The sequence below is a fragment of the Danio aesculapii genome, chromosome 7, assembly GCF_903798145.1.
Source record: "Danio aesculapii chromosome 7, fDanAes4.1, whole genome shotgun sequence".
NCBI classification, from domain to species: Eukaryota; Metazoa; Chordata; class Actinopteri; order Cypriniformes; family Danionidae; genus Danio; species Danio aesculapii.
The window spans coordinates 49,498,141-49,512,073 of NC_079441.1; the positions used below are offsets into that span (position 1 = coordinate 49,498,141).

Genomic DNA, 13,933 nt, shown 5'->3' on the forward strand with positions numbered 1-13,933 from the left:
AACCAGTTAATAACGCGTTTCCGGAGGACAATTTCACGGTGGGTTTTCTATAGGGTAGCACATCCGCCACGTCCATGTTGGTGGGTAAAGGACTGTAAACAGGATTTTTGTTTACGGAGAGACTTTATTCGATTTTGGGACTATTTGTAGTGTAAAAGGACCAGTGTGAACCATCCAAAATGTCGGCATTTGACGCACTGAATAACAAGCAGCCGCCGATTCAGTCGACGGCTGGAGCTGTGCCCATCCGCAATGAAAAAGGTAACAAACCGAAGAGTTAGCTTTAATTGGATGTTTTGACATGATCAGTGTTTTTATATTCTTAATAACGGGAACATGAGTTAAACAAAACAATCATTTATCTAAATCAATCTTCTGTTATTAGTCCACTTTAATTTGTTTGTACGTACCTTTGTCTCGTATGCTGCCAGTTTAATTACCTATAGTGATGGTTGTAGAAACAACAGACCATAATAAATTATGTGTTGGTGTGGATGTTCAGTTGGTGTGTTTTTTCATGTTTATATTTCACATATGAAGGTAACGTTAGTCTTTCAAATTTAATTCTGTCTTTGGTGTCATGAAGGTAAATCACCTCAAGCCCCTGCCAACATTAAAGTTTTGTGTTTGTCTCACTCCAGGTGAAATTTCTATGGAGAAGGTGAAGGTGAAGCGATATGTTTCTGGTAAGCGTCCCGACTATGCCCCGATGGAGTCCTCGGATGAGGAAGAGGAGGATTTCCAGTTCGTTAAAAAGGGTAAAGAAGCTGAACCAGAGATGGAAGTGGAAGAAGAGGAGAAATCAGATCCTCGTCTTCGACGTCTCATGAACCGAGTTTCTGAAGATGTTGAAGAAAGGTAAAGCATCTCCATCTTATCCGTCTGTAGTAAATATATGATGCTAGAGATCCGTTGGTGTTAATGCACAGCGCACTGTTTATTCCCACACAGGCTTGCGAGACACAGACAGATAGCAGAGCCAGAGCTGATTGCTCAAAGCAGTGAGGATTCAGATGAAGGAACGTGGCATCCTGAACGAGAGGAGAGCAGCGAAGAGGAGGAGGAAGTCGACGATGAAGTGTGTGACTTCATTTTAAATCTTTTTATGAGTCCAGTGCTTCCCACAGGTTTGAAATACACTTGAGGTGGAAGCCGGATTGAAACACACCATTTACCCACATCACATACATAGTTAACTATATGAGACAAACAAAACATAAATTCATTTTTAATAATAATTGTATTTATTATGACGCTGTTTCTTTTTAATGGGTTAAAGTAAAAAAAAAAGACTGTTAAAAAAAAGACTGAAATAAAAAGAAATACTTTTATGCTATTCAGAAGCCATGTGCACCCACTGACAGGTCAAATCTGCTTCTCTCTCTTTCAAGTTCAAAGCAAATTTGAATGCCAAAGGATTTTAGATCTGTATATAAAATAGCCTATGTAATATATTAATATAATCAAATTAATAAAATAATCAGCAAATGAGAAATAAATGACAGAAAAGTTAATTAAAACAGACATTATCTCTTTCATAATTGTAAATCATAATTGCAAGATTAGAACGGATAGATTAAAAAAAATAAATAAAGTAAATGCATTGATTAACCATTACTAATGGTGTACAAATTTTGCAGCCAGTTTAGATGTAATTTCATTCTTTCTGAGTATATAGTAAAATTTTACTTAGTTGTTTAGATTATTGAATCTATTATTTACTTTTCCTCTCAGTATCACAGCTGTGTATGTGCTGTCAGCTGTAAAACAAGCAGAAAGTAGTTATTATTAAAAGAGTAATGCTAAACTGCATACGAGCTTTTAAAAGCAAACATTGAATTCTGGACATTTTAGGAGATATAGAAACCCGAGCCAGATGATTTTAAGTCCCAAAAATGAACGTCTCTGTGGGTCTGAACAGCACTGAAACTGTCTGCACGATTGTTCACTGGTCTTACGGGCTTAGAACGAAACTGGTAAACGAGAGAAGATTTTCCACTACTTAATCAATCGCGGATACAAAAAACTGTAAAAGCATGTTAATATTAGTAAAAAAAATGTCACTAATATATATTCAATATTCAGTGTGTATTGTCATACAAAAGATTCCTACACACACTTTACTTGGGCAGGCTACCCAGGTGTATTAACGGCCGCCTAAGTAAAGTCTATGTGTAGGAGTCTTTTGTATGACAATACACACTGAATATTGAAAAAAGAAGTAAACAGTAATATAATGTCCATTGTTTTGTCTTTTAAACACCGTCTTTATTAATTCTGTAGGGACTTTAAACACGCACTAAAGAAAACAAAACATACAAAAATTATACATCAAATTAATAAAAATGACTATTACAAGTGTATGTGTGTGTATATATATATATATAAGAAATGTGTGTACATACACATACAAAATAAAGGTATCAAAACAATGGTATATTAATAGCAGGTGATACAAGTTATATGAACAGAAGATTCATATCAGCCTCCTTCAGAAATCTTACAAAGGGATTATATATTTTGACTAACTTTTCAGTTTTTTTCTTAATTATATAATTTTTTTTAATGGCAAACAGTTCTTGCAACCATTGTTTAGAAGGAGGGAATGTTTAGAATGTCTATTGTTAATCCCATTCAACACCTCCATTCTTTATAATTCAAATAGACAAAATAACACTTTAACAAAAGGTGACTTTAACGAAAGATTTAGGAAAGACCAATGCTTGTATACGTTTTCAGTAAGTTTACAAACTGGTGGTGTTTTCTGTGTAGGAAATTGAAAGGAGGAGAGCACTGATGCGTCAGCGTGCACAAGAAAGGAAGAACGAGGATATGGAGATCATGGAGGTGGAGGAGGAGGGAAAGTCTGGAGAGGAGTCTGAATCCGAGTCAGAGTATGAGGAATACACAGACAGCGAGGATGAAGCTGAGCCTCGGTTGAAGCCTGTGTTCATCCGGAAGTAAGTTTCGTTAGCATGAATGCCTTTGCTTATGCCTTTATAGTTATCCACCTTTTTCCTATCATCTTTTTTGACACTGCGCAAAATGTGGGAGCAGCTTCCTTATAATCTGTGAACTGTCATTAAGTTTAAAAAAAGCAGGGAAAAATAAGGTTAGTCCATCTTCTCAGCATTGAAAGGAAATAAAAAATATAGAAGCGTCAACAAATTATTTGTTGATAGCACAAAAGATGCAGCATATTAATAAACATTTTAGATATCATTGCAGTAATAGAATACATCTATAAAGATATGGGACTTACCTCATTTAGCAACATTTTTAGTAGATATTTCTATAAGAGATTTTGAGGTGAAAAGGAAAGACAGGTACATTTTGAAGCAGAACACGAAGGAAAATCTAAAGTTCATTCAGTTTTCAGAAAGGTTTGTTTCAGTTGAGTGGACGTGCCTCCATTAATCTAAAATTCAACATACTCGTTTTGAAAAATGTGTATTAATCCCAACTAAAACTGTTAATAAAACATTTTTGCTAATTGGAATAAAGCTGAAATGAAACTTTAGATTTTTGATGAAAAACAAAATGAAGAAACTTTCTGGGTTTCTGCAGAGCCTTTTTTTAAAGTCTAACATTTCTGAATTAAATTTACTGAAGTGTTGTAGTTAAATAATTTTAAACTGTTCGTATTTTTTTTTAATTCTGTGTAACACACTACCTTTTTAAAAAAATTCCCAACGTGTTGCAGTTTTTTTTCTCTGTCTATTCACTATTTAGTACTACAAATTATGCCAACATTGTGATAAGAGCATTACATTTAATAAGTGCAAGGATATCATACATAAAGATGCTTGATACCGTACATCATACAGGACAGTAGCTACATTTCCATCCAACTATTTTTATGTGCATTTTGCATATGCGGATAAAAAACTGCTTTTGCGCATAACTGAGTAGGATAAACGTTTTATTCGATAAGAAAAGATGCAAATAAAATACGATGGAAACACTTTTACCGAACAAATTTCAGGATGTGCATTAAAAAAAGAGATTATAAGAGATCATGTGATGATGAAAATGTGTGTAAATGGACAAACCAGCAGGCTGAGCACACTGTAAAACATCTGAAATGTTGTTTTGGTCATTCTAAAACGACTTAACTGTTTCAGTATTAGTGTTATATTAATAATGACTTTCAGAATCAAGAGCATCTGTGCTCCACGTCTCATGCCTTCACACACCACCCACTGTTTACTGGGTGTCAGTATTGCCTTCTGAGGCACAAGCCATTTATTAAATAAGGAAAAGATTGACGCAGCTTCTCCTACCACACCAAATTCCATTTTTACTGTTGATCTTTGCCACCATTTAATTAGGAAGTGGTGATTTTGTTCGCTTTGACTCGTTGGATGGAAACGCTGCTTTATTCGCACGTCTTTTATATGATATTCCAGTTTTGCACATAGTTATTTTGCATTTTTGGACGGAAACATAGTTAGAGATTGGAGCATACAGGACTTATGCAATTCAAAGTTTATATATAGCAGCAAGAGAAATGTCACTTTACAACAGAAGATTGAAACTGGCTGTCAACTATGCAGTCAAGCTGAAAGCTAACTAAAGAAATCCAGCATATTCTATAGTTTTCCACCCTCAATATCAGCACCTATACGAAGCCAGAGCCAGATACACCAGTCCTTTTGGAATTTGAATGAAATCTGATTTGGAGAAGTTGGATATTAATCAGGAAAAAATTACAACTACACATGTATGCCATATACCACCTTGGTGTATTAAATGAAGAATTTATGAATGTAAGATGCAATCTACCAATTTACGTACAAGTCTATAGAGACGGTTCAAAGTCAGATGGACAAGTATCTGCTGCAGCAGTGATTGGATCGGAGTGTTTCAGAAAGAGTATTCCCGGACAAAGCTCAATATTTAGCTTGTGCACTGCTTTTAGCTCTGGAGCAATTAGAAAACAACAGCAACGTTAACCTTTAATTTCCACAGATTCTATGTCCTGCTGACAAGCATTTAAGTCTATGAAAACAGATCCTCCTATGATTTTTAGGATAATAGAAAAAGTGGACAATTTAAAGAAAAAAGACTTTGATATTATTTTCGCTTGATACCTGGTCATAGGAGATTCATTGGACATGAATGTGCAGATAAAGCAGCTAAGGAAGCCGTACAGGTGGCGATAACAATGTAAAATTCCTGTGTCTGACGTTAAAGCTGATGTTTTAATTATATTAATGTATGGTATATTAATGAGAAATGGCAAAAGGAATGGGATGAATGATGAAATAACTAATTGTATAAAGGGAATTCATTTGTAAATGAAAGAAATAATTACCGTTTTGAAAATAGACATGATCAGGTTGTACATATGAGAATCGGACGCTTAAGACTTACACGCTCATATTTATTGAAAGGGGAAGAAAAACCTTCCAGTGACGTGTGTAAAAATATTTCGATGATAACACAAAGTTTAATAGAATGTGTATTTTGAAATGATATTAGAGGATGTTATTATTCAGAAAATGTTTTAAGGCAAAATGTGTCTCCTGGAGGGATTTTAGAATATTTATGTTAAATCAAACTAAAAGACTGTTTGAGTCATTTCAGTGTTGTTGCTACTTGTGCATTTTTTTTGTGCGCGTTTGTTTTTGTACAATGAGTGTTTAAGAAACTGATATGATTGTATGTTATATATTGTATATTTAGTACTTTTGCCATGAATATAGCCAATGCTACTGATATGGCATTATAAAATAAATAAATGACTGAAATGAGTGCTAAAATTAATTACTACCTGAAGCTACACAACTAAAGCTGTATGTGAAATAAAAATAAATTAAACCTATTTTATATCATAAAACAAAGTCAGCGCGCATATTGAAAAATGATTGGAAATATAAAAACCCCAAATCAAACGTTTTAAATCGAGATTGTAAAAGTATTTTAATGTTAAAATGACTACAAATAAATCAAGCATTTATCAATGTTCTCAGGAAGGACAGGGTGACTGTGGCAGAGCGAGAAGCAGAGGAGCAGAGACAGAAAGAGCTGGAAGTTGAAGCCAAAAAACAAGCTGAAGAGAGACGACGCTACACGCTGAAGATTGTCGAGGAGGAGGCCAAGAAAGAATTTGAGGAGAACAAACGGACTCTGGCTGCTCTTGAGGCTCTGGACACAGATGGAGAAAACGAGGAAGAGGAGTACGAAGCCTGGAAAGTCCGAGAACTGAAGCGGATCAAGAGGGACAGAGAATCCAGAGAAGCGTGAGTAGCACTTATCATTTTTATCCAAGAAAAAATATAACTTGTTTCCCATTACCAGTGCTTAAGCCTGGTCTAGCTGCAAGTCTTTAATAATCTGGCATTTCATGTTTATAATTGCAGATTGGAGAAAGAGAAAGCGGAAATCGAGAGATTTCACAATCTTACGGAGGAAGAGCGCAGAGCAGAACTGCGCACCAATGGAAAAGTCATTACCAACAAAGCATCAAAGGGCAAATACAAGTTTCTGCAGAAATACTATCACAGAGGAGCTTTCTTCATGGTGAGTGATGAGCAGATCTTCTCTAGCTGATTATAATCGGCTCTTGTTGACGTCTGACATGTATTTAATCTTTTCTGTAGGATGGCGAGCAAGATGTCTTCAAGAGAGACTTCAGCGCTCCAACTCTTGAGGACCATTTCAACAAAACAATCTTACCCAAAGTCATGCAGGTCAGTGCCATGTACTTAAAGAACATTATTGACAAAGTAACATCAGTGTTTCAGGGGGTGAGTTTTGACTGTAGTGATTAAACAATATTTTGATGAGGGTTATTGTGCTCTGTCTAGGATGGTCTAGTTTTTCATGGATAACTAAAAGATGCTAAAACCTTTCTGAATGAGTGATCCATAGAGTCATCCATTCAAACTATTTGTCTGAAATTTAATAATCTGTTGAGTAGATGCTTAAATGACTGCTAATGGTTCTGCTTGCTTGGTACTTTAAACAAGGATCATAAAAACTAAATAAAATACTTTAAATTAGGTACTGTGCAAAACACTTGTTCAAAAAGACTTTCAGTAATTATCATATTTTAAACTTCTGTAGTTTTATATCATGTACTTATAACAAAAGCAAATGAAAAAGTTGCTATTTTCTAGGTCAGTATGTCTAACTATATAACTATATAGTATAACTATAATCTCATTTCGGCATAAGTCAAAGAACTTTGCTGTTGTACCATGGTTGCAGCAGGCGCAATGATGTTACCAATCTGGGGACTATTTTCAGGCGCTGCATGATATTATTGCACCTGCTGCAACCATGATGTGGCAGCAAAATTCCTTGACACTAATTGTCTAATCCAATTCAATGGTCTATGCTAAGCTAAAGGTGCTCCCATTAGATATAGGCTGAATGGATTAAAATGGTCAAACTCTGCTGTATATCTCTAACAACTTATAAAATGAGCCTATTTCCAAAAAAGAGTCCTTAAGAGTCTTTTCTTTGTGTTGATTGTGCAGAGTGCAGTTAAATGTAGTCCTGCTTTCCTCCATTTTAATAGTCTAGGATTCATGTTAATTCCATTATCACGTGTCTTTCTATGTGCTTTTGTAGGTCAAAAACTTTGGACGTTCTGGACGGACCAAATACACACACTTGGTGGATCAGGACACCACTTCATTTGACTCGGCCTGGGCTCAGGAAAGTGCTCAGAATAGCAAGTTCTTCAAACAGAAGGCAGGGGGCGTGAGAGATGTGTTTGACCGGCCAACAGTACAGAAGAGGAAGACATAATCCTGTTCATCATGTCAGGAAGAGCAAGTTCAGCTCAAACAAGGACTCTTTTTTTAACTTTTCCCCTCCTCTACATCACCCTGTTCACTAATGTCTTGTGCAGAAGTTGGAGAAATCTCATAACAAAGACATCAGATGTTTATTGCAGTTGAAATCCAGTACATCTAGATAATGTTTGATTGCGTGTACAGAATTGAGGCTTTTGTTTCACTTTCTAAAAGAAAAAAAAGTGTACTTTTAGTTGTTGTTTTATGGTAATAAATTACTGTGACGCTGAGCGCATTGGGAGGTTGGATAATCTAAAGCATGAAGAGGGCTAAGTTGAACTGTTGAGGGCTGTTAAAAAAATGGTTCCTTTATTACAGAATAAGTACAGTGTGGAAAAGGTAAGGTCATCACAAGCAGAAAAAAGGCAGTCCAATGTGTCCATATACAGCTCAAAACTATCAATCTCCTCAGTTGGTGAGTGCGATCAGAGCCTCCACCACATTCCCCATGTGTTCTCTCAGACTGCGCTCCGCCACTGCTCTGGGAATCTCCATCTCTCCCATCTGAGAGAAACACGTTAACATGTTTATACATGTCAAATCATTTACATCAGAGAATACACTGCTATATACTTACTATGAGCTCCACGTCTTCTTTCTTTATTGTTACTTTGGCCAGCTCTTTTTCTCTGTGGAAGTGACAGCGCCATTTATTAATAACACTTCTCTGGGAAAATGTGTCATTTAATTGATAACTCACCCAAAAATGTCATTTACTCTTAGTCACTTTCAGGCCATACAATAGTGAGGAGGGGGGGGGGGGGGGGGAATTAAAGTTTTGAAATAAACATGTATTTAAAACAGCACATGCTAGGGACACCTGCTGCCCGAAATCATGCAAATGCAACTCAGGGAAAACATTGCTTTTTCAAACATGTTGCAAACTTTAAACTAAAAGTTTAACCCATAAATACACTTAGTGCATCATCTAATATCATGAAATATTTTGTGTATACAATATAATATACATTCTTTTATACATTCTCAAGTCTTATATCGTTTGTTACATGGTACTGATAACAGGCCAACAAGATAACAACATTATTACATTTAATTTGACAAGTGTTTCATCTACAAACTCACAAAACTGATCTGAGATCAGGTAAAAACTATTAAACCTGTTCAGTGATTGGCCAGTGGGGGTGAACTAATAATATACTCTTACACAGATCGTCCCTAATGGGGAGCCATTGAATTTTCTACATATTTTGAAGCAGTAATGACGTAACAAACTCCCAATTACTGAAAAACCTTGACCATGCCAATTTGATATGCACTCAAACACTTATTTAAAACAAAACATTGATCAAGTTTCGAAGCTTCATGAAAGCAGTCATCACTACCATGTAGCGATGTAGGTGAGTTTATCTTATTTGGCTAAACATTAAAGATTTTAACGGGACAGTTCACAGAAAAACGACAATTCTAACCTCATTTACCCTTGTTGCAAACCTGTTTGACTTACCTCTGCTGAACACAAAATAAGATATTTTAAAAAGCTGGAAACTTATCGACACCTATAGTACTTGTTTTTCCTCCTATGAATGTCAATAGTTACATGTTCTCAGCTTTCTTCAAATATCTTTTGTTCAACTGAGTAAATAAATCCATAAAAGTTTGGAACCCTTGGAGGACGAGTAAATAATGAGTGACATTAACATGTTTAGGTGAACTATCCCTTAAAGCTCAAACTAAAAATCAATGGCTACTTTGTTGAGCGAAAAGTGCTCGCACCAGATGCGAATTGGCTGAATTTAAAAAATGGTAAAGTTCAACTGTTAAACTCTAGGGTAGTTATAAATGAACCTAATTCCAAAAAAGGGAAATGAATACGAAATGAATACCACTTTGAACAAAAAACATCACATCACAGGGAGACCTGTGCTTCAGGAGTACAATTATTTCTTTTAGCAGTGGTGGAGAGACATGTGTATCAGTTGTCGTTTTGTTTTGGGTTTTTACTCAAAAAAAGTGCCAATAGCAATTGACCTGTATATTAAGAATCATCAAGGACTTCAGCTAAAAGGTTTGTTAAAATCCCTCTTTAATGTTCTAGATGCGCCGATATTCAATACAATAGATACCGATTCTTTACAATGAACATGCATGACATGACATCAAAATACCACAAGTTAAACGTTTAGAAAGCCTTTAGAGATTATTCAGACTGTTGTATTAACAGTGGTGTTCATCACAGCATATGTAAAATCAAATTAATTAAACTGAATTAATTTTATCAAAAATTCGATTAAACCGAAGTCCTAATAAGCTATTTTTAGCCAGCCATTTTCACCGTTTCATCTGGCATACATCATGACCAAGATACTGAATAAATATTCTGATTCTCTTTAGATCCTAAATAGTGAATTGTTTACAATAAGGATCCATTGTTTATTTAAACTCTATTAAGAATTCCGGTTTAACAAAGTGCAGCTTAAGCCAGAACTGCTGTAGGCCTTATTTAAATTAAGGGATTTTAAGCAGCTTTTATAGAAATTATTTAGATAAACACTATCAGTGTGCATCTTCAGATAAATCTCATCTCAAGTTATTTTCAGTTTAGACAGCTCCAATTTAGTTTAAGGCCTTGTCTGTGAAAGCAGGGGACAATGTTTTCTTTTTAAAACTAACTAACATTAAAACTTTAACTTTACTAATGATCGCCAGTTATTCTAATAAGCCTTATTGTAAGTGTTAGTAAAGTGTACTTTATAATCTTTAGCTAATTAATAAAAAAAACTGTTTATTTCAGAGATGCTCCAATCGATCAGCATTGCCTGATAATCACATTTCATGACTCTATCGGTACTTTATGATCTAGCCGATCACATAAATCGATCAAAACTGTGATTTTTATTTTTTTTTATTTTTTAGAGTTTACAAGTATAAGACACACGTGCGCACACAAACACACACATTCTCTCCTTTTAACCATGACATGTCCACACTAAATGGTTATAAGAGACATGTTTAAAGGATTACATGCAACATCCTTCATTTGTTCACTTCAGTATGATGAAAGCTCCACTTCAATATCGTACTTAAAGGGAACGTGCTTTATGCAATGGCACAATTATATAAAGCTTGAAGCATCAGAATCAGTATAACGTATCGGCTGTAATAATCTTGATCAGAGCATCCTTGGTTTAGTCAGCATTTATGTCAACAACATAAAACAAAAAAAGTTATTTGTTTTTACACCTATTAAGTATTTTTTGCAGATTATGTCAGTACTCCAAGCTTCTGCCGTAATAAGAACATTGGATATAATGAAATGCTTATGTTCTACTGAGGAAAATAAGTTGCATTTTGGATGACCCAAGAAAAAGTACATTAATAGCAAATTTTAATTCTTGAGTGAATTATATTTAAAATCAAGGTAATCATTGATGGGAATTGCTCACCTTTCTTGTTTTGCCTTCTGTTCTCTGGATCTTCTGTCTCCAATCACGGACATGGCCTTAAATATAAAAACTACGTCAATTACTTATGAAAACCCACAACCTTAATCACATTACTGTTTAATAACAGATACTTTATTAACTTGATCCACATTGTTCTGTAAATTATCCCACAATAATTACATTTTTAAGGCTTTGACATCTCGACGTAATTTAGCACAAATTATTAGACAAACTTTTATTTATTGAGTTTCAATTACTAATTTTGTAGTTAAGTATCAGGTTGAAAAATCCACCGATAAACATGTCAATATCAAGACATTGAAAATTAAGACTTTGCACGATCAGATGTATCGTAGTTCGGTGAGTTTTAATACAGAAACCTGCTGTGCACATGGCTTCACTGCTAGCCTGACTAGCTTCATTCGCTTTTAATACTCACCGTTTCCAAATTTGAGCTGGATATTTCTTTTTCCTCCGCATAGTCGGTAACCTTTTCTAAATCAGCAGCCCCACTGTCATGTTTTCTCGGCTTTTCTGTCGGTTTTCCCGTACAGTTCTCCTCAGCCTCCAGATCCAGATCCACATCTCCCTCAGCCGCCATGTTTCCTTCTTCGCGCAGCCGGAACGAAAAACAGTGATGAAAAAACCCGAACTGCCATTCATGTAACACACTATGAGGTCACGTCACGTGTGTAAAAATATTATAAAAGGATAATACTTTGCAGTTTGAATAATAATAACAATAATAAAAATAATACTTTTTTTAATTCATTCTTTCTTTTTCCTTCGGTTAGTCCCTTTATTAATCAGGGGTCACCACAGTGCAATGAACCGCCAACTTATCCAGCATATGTTTATGCAGCAGATGCCCTTCCAGCTGCAACCCAACACTGGGAAACACCCATACACACTCATTTACACACATACACTACAGCTTATTCAATTCATGAATGTGCAGTTTACACACTGCTGAAGTGTCAAGATACATCTCCTGTACATTAAACAAATTTAATGAAACAACAGCAATAGCCTATAATTAAAAATACAACAATATGATAAAATCTTTCAGAGTTATTCAGCGATGTTTAAACTCAACTATATTTTATTTTTAAAGATTACAGACTAATGTATTATATGCCTGAAAATAAGATGTATAAATGCAAGCAAAAAGCAATATAAACATACAAAAGTTAGTCAAACTGAGTATCAAAGTTGCTATTATTTATATACCAAAAAGTTTGCGTTCCAGGGACCCAAATCTTTTACAGAATTATTATTATTATTATTCGGTTAATTGGGCATGTTACAGTAATTAGGTAAGTCATTGTATAACAGTGGTTTGGTCTGTAGACAATTGAGAAAAATATTGCTTAAGAGAGCTAATAATATTAACCTTAAGTGTTTTATTTTATTAAAATCTGCTTTTATTCTAGCCAAAATAAAACAAATAAGACTTTACACAGATGAAAATATATTACTGTAAATATTGTGAAAAATTCCTTCTTCTGTTAAACATCCTTAGGGAAAAACTTGACAAAGAAAACAAATTTACAGGAGGGCTAATAACTTTGACTTCATATAACAATGAAAGCCATGAATTGTGTGTGATACAGGCTTAATTCAAAGGTAACCAAAAGCTTTTCTTTGTCAAAAGCACAGAGTGACAGTGAATGGGGACCCACCTGGTGCTGCATCAGAGTTGAGTCGAGTGCAGGTGAGCAGAGATCCAGTATCTGGACTGCAGGTGCTCTAGAAGCTCAGCAGCAGCAGCAGCAGCAGCAGGGTTTCCCAAAGTACTGCTCTCCACATCCTGTCTGAGGAACTTCTTCCTGCGCAAAAGAGCATTTGTGTTGCTGTACTGATGAGTGCCTTATGAACAATCATGCACCAGGAAGATGGCTTTGGGCATCTACATCTGGAGAAATTCAGTGAGAATACTTTTTTAATTAATTAGAGAGGAATCTGATGTGTATTAAAATGTATTCTAATTCATTTTCAGCTGTTTCTAATAGAACAGTTAATTCGACTGCTTGACAAGGAAAACTGGATTTTTAAAATGTATTGCAACAAGGAAAACACTGGATGTCATTTACTCTAAACAAACTAGGTCAACAGTACTATATAGTGATGACTTATAGCAGTGGTAAGGCTACTTAAGGGTCAGGGTGGCACTGGCCCACTTAGATTGAAGGCTGGCCCGCTCAGACAAAAGTATTTGAAGGCCAAAAAATTCTGCAATAAAAACATGTAAAGGATGTGAAGAGAAATATGAATGTCATTGAATGTCGACGATTAACGGTACCCTTTAGTTATTGTAAGTTTGTCAATCAAATAAATATCCCTGTCTATTGCACAAGAACTATTGCACAACAATGGAACAATGGCTCCGCACTTTGAGCTGATGATGAGCGCTTTTGTTTTTGGCTTGATTTAATTGAGGCAGCAGATCTGAAAATGAAACTAGAAGTGCTGTCCAGCTGACTATTCTGATTTGCTGGTCAAGAATAATACAAGTAATAAAATGACAAATAAATATTATGAGAGAAGCATAATAATACATGAATCTGGTTTAACTTGTTTTCAGCATTAAACTAAATGCCTTGTTTTGGTAGTTTAGTTGTAATGTTGTAGTGTAGTGTAGTGTAGTGTAGTGTAGTGTAGCGTAGTGTAGTGTAGTGTAGTAATCTTGTTAGGCGATCGTTTGGAGTTTTATGCTTCAAA

General features: G+C 35.2%; 2 protein-coding genes across 2 annotated transcripts; one reads left to right on the forward strand and one right to left on the reverse strand.

Moving 5' to 3' along the window:
• Positions 1–26: 26 nt before the first annotated feature.
• Positions 27–8,043, forward strand: mfap1 (microfibril associated protein 1). The gene is made up of 8 exons (XM_056462059.1): positions 27–261; positions 642–858; positions 952–1,078; positions 2,773–2,960; positions 5,976–6,245; positions 6,366–6,525; positions 6,606–6,695; positions 7,582–8,043. Exons 1-8 carry the CDS (start codon positions 180–182, stop codon positions 7,759–7,761), a joined length of 1,314 nt encoding a protein of 437 aa, XP_056318034.1. The 5' UTR covers positions 27–179; the 3' UTR covers positions 7,762–8,043.
• On the reverse strand, positions 7,882–11,833 carry hypk (huntingtin interacting protein K). Its single transcript, XM_056462060.1, has 4 exons — positions 11,652–11,833; positions 11,213–11,268; positions 8,386–8,437; positions 7,882–8,312 (listed from the first exon to the last, which is right to left on the reverse strand). The coding sequence occupies exons 1-4, from the start codon at positions 11,811–11,813 to the stop codon at positions 8,217–8,219; spliced, it is 366 nt and encodes a 121-aa protein (XP_056318035.1). The 5' UTR covers positions 11,814–11,833; the 3' UTR covers positions 7,882–8,216.
• Positions 11,834–13,933: the final 2,100 nt, after the last annotated feature.

What these genes read in the sequence shown, in the direction of transcription:
- mfap1 (XM_056462059.1), top strand. Translation starts at nt 180, where the DNA reads ATGTCGGCATTTGACGCACTGAATAACAAGCAGCCGCCGATTCAGTCG. An exon ending in ACAGAGGAGCTTTCTTCATG is followed by an intron (nt 6,526 to 6,605) that starts GTGAGTGATGAG and finishes TCTTTTCTGTAG; the next exon opens with GATGGCGAGCAAGATGTCTT. An exon ending in TCTTACCCAAAGTCATGCAG is followed by an intron (nt 6,696 to 7,581) that starts GTCAGTGCCATG and finishes GTGCTTTTGTAG; the next exon opens with GTCAAAAACTTTGGACGTTC.
- hypk (XM_056462060.1), bottom strand. Translation starts at nt 11,813, where the DNA reads ATGGCGGCTGAGGGAGATGTGGATCTGGATCTGGAGGCTGAGGAGAAC. An exon ending in CCAGCTCAAATTTGGAAACG is followed by an intron (nt 11,269 to 11,651) that starts GTGAGTATTAAA and finishes TTTATATTTAAG; the next exon opens with GCCATGTCCGTGATTGGAGA. An exon ending in AAGAAGACGTGGAGCTCATA is followed by an intron (nt 8,313 to 8,385) that starts GTAAGTATATAG and finishes TGTTTCTCTCAG; the next exon opens with ATGGGAGAGATGGAGATTCC.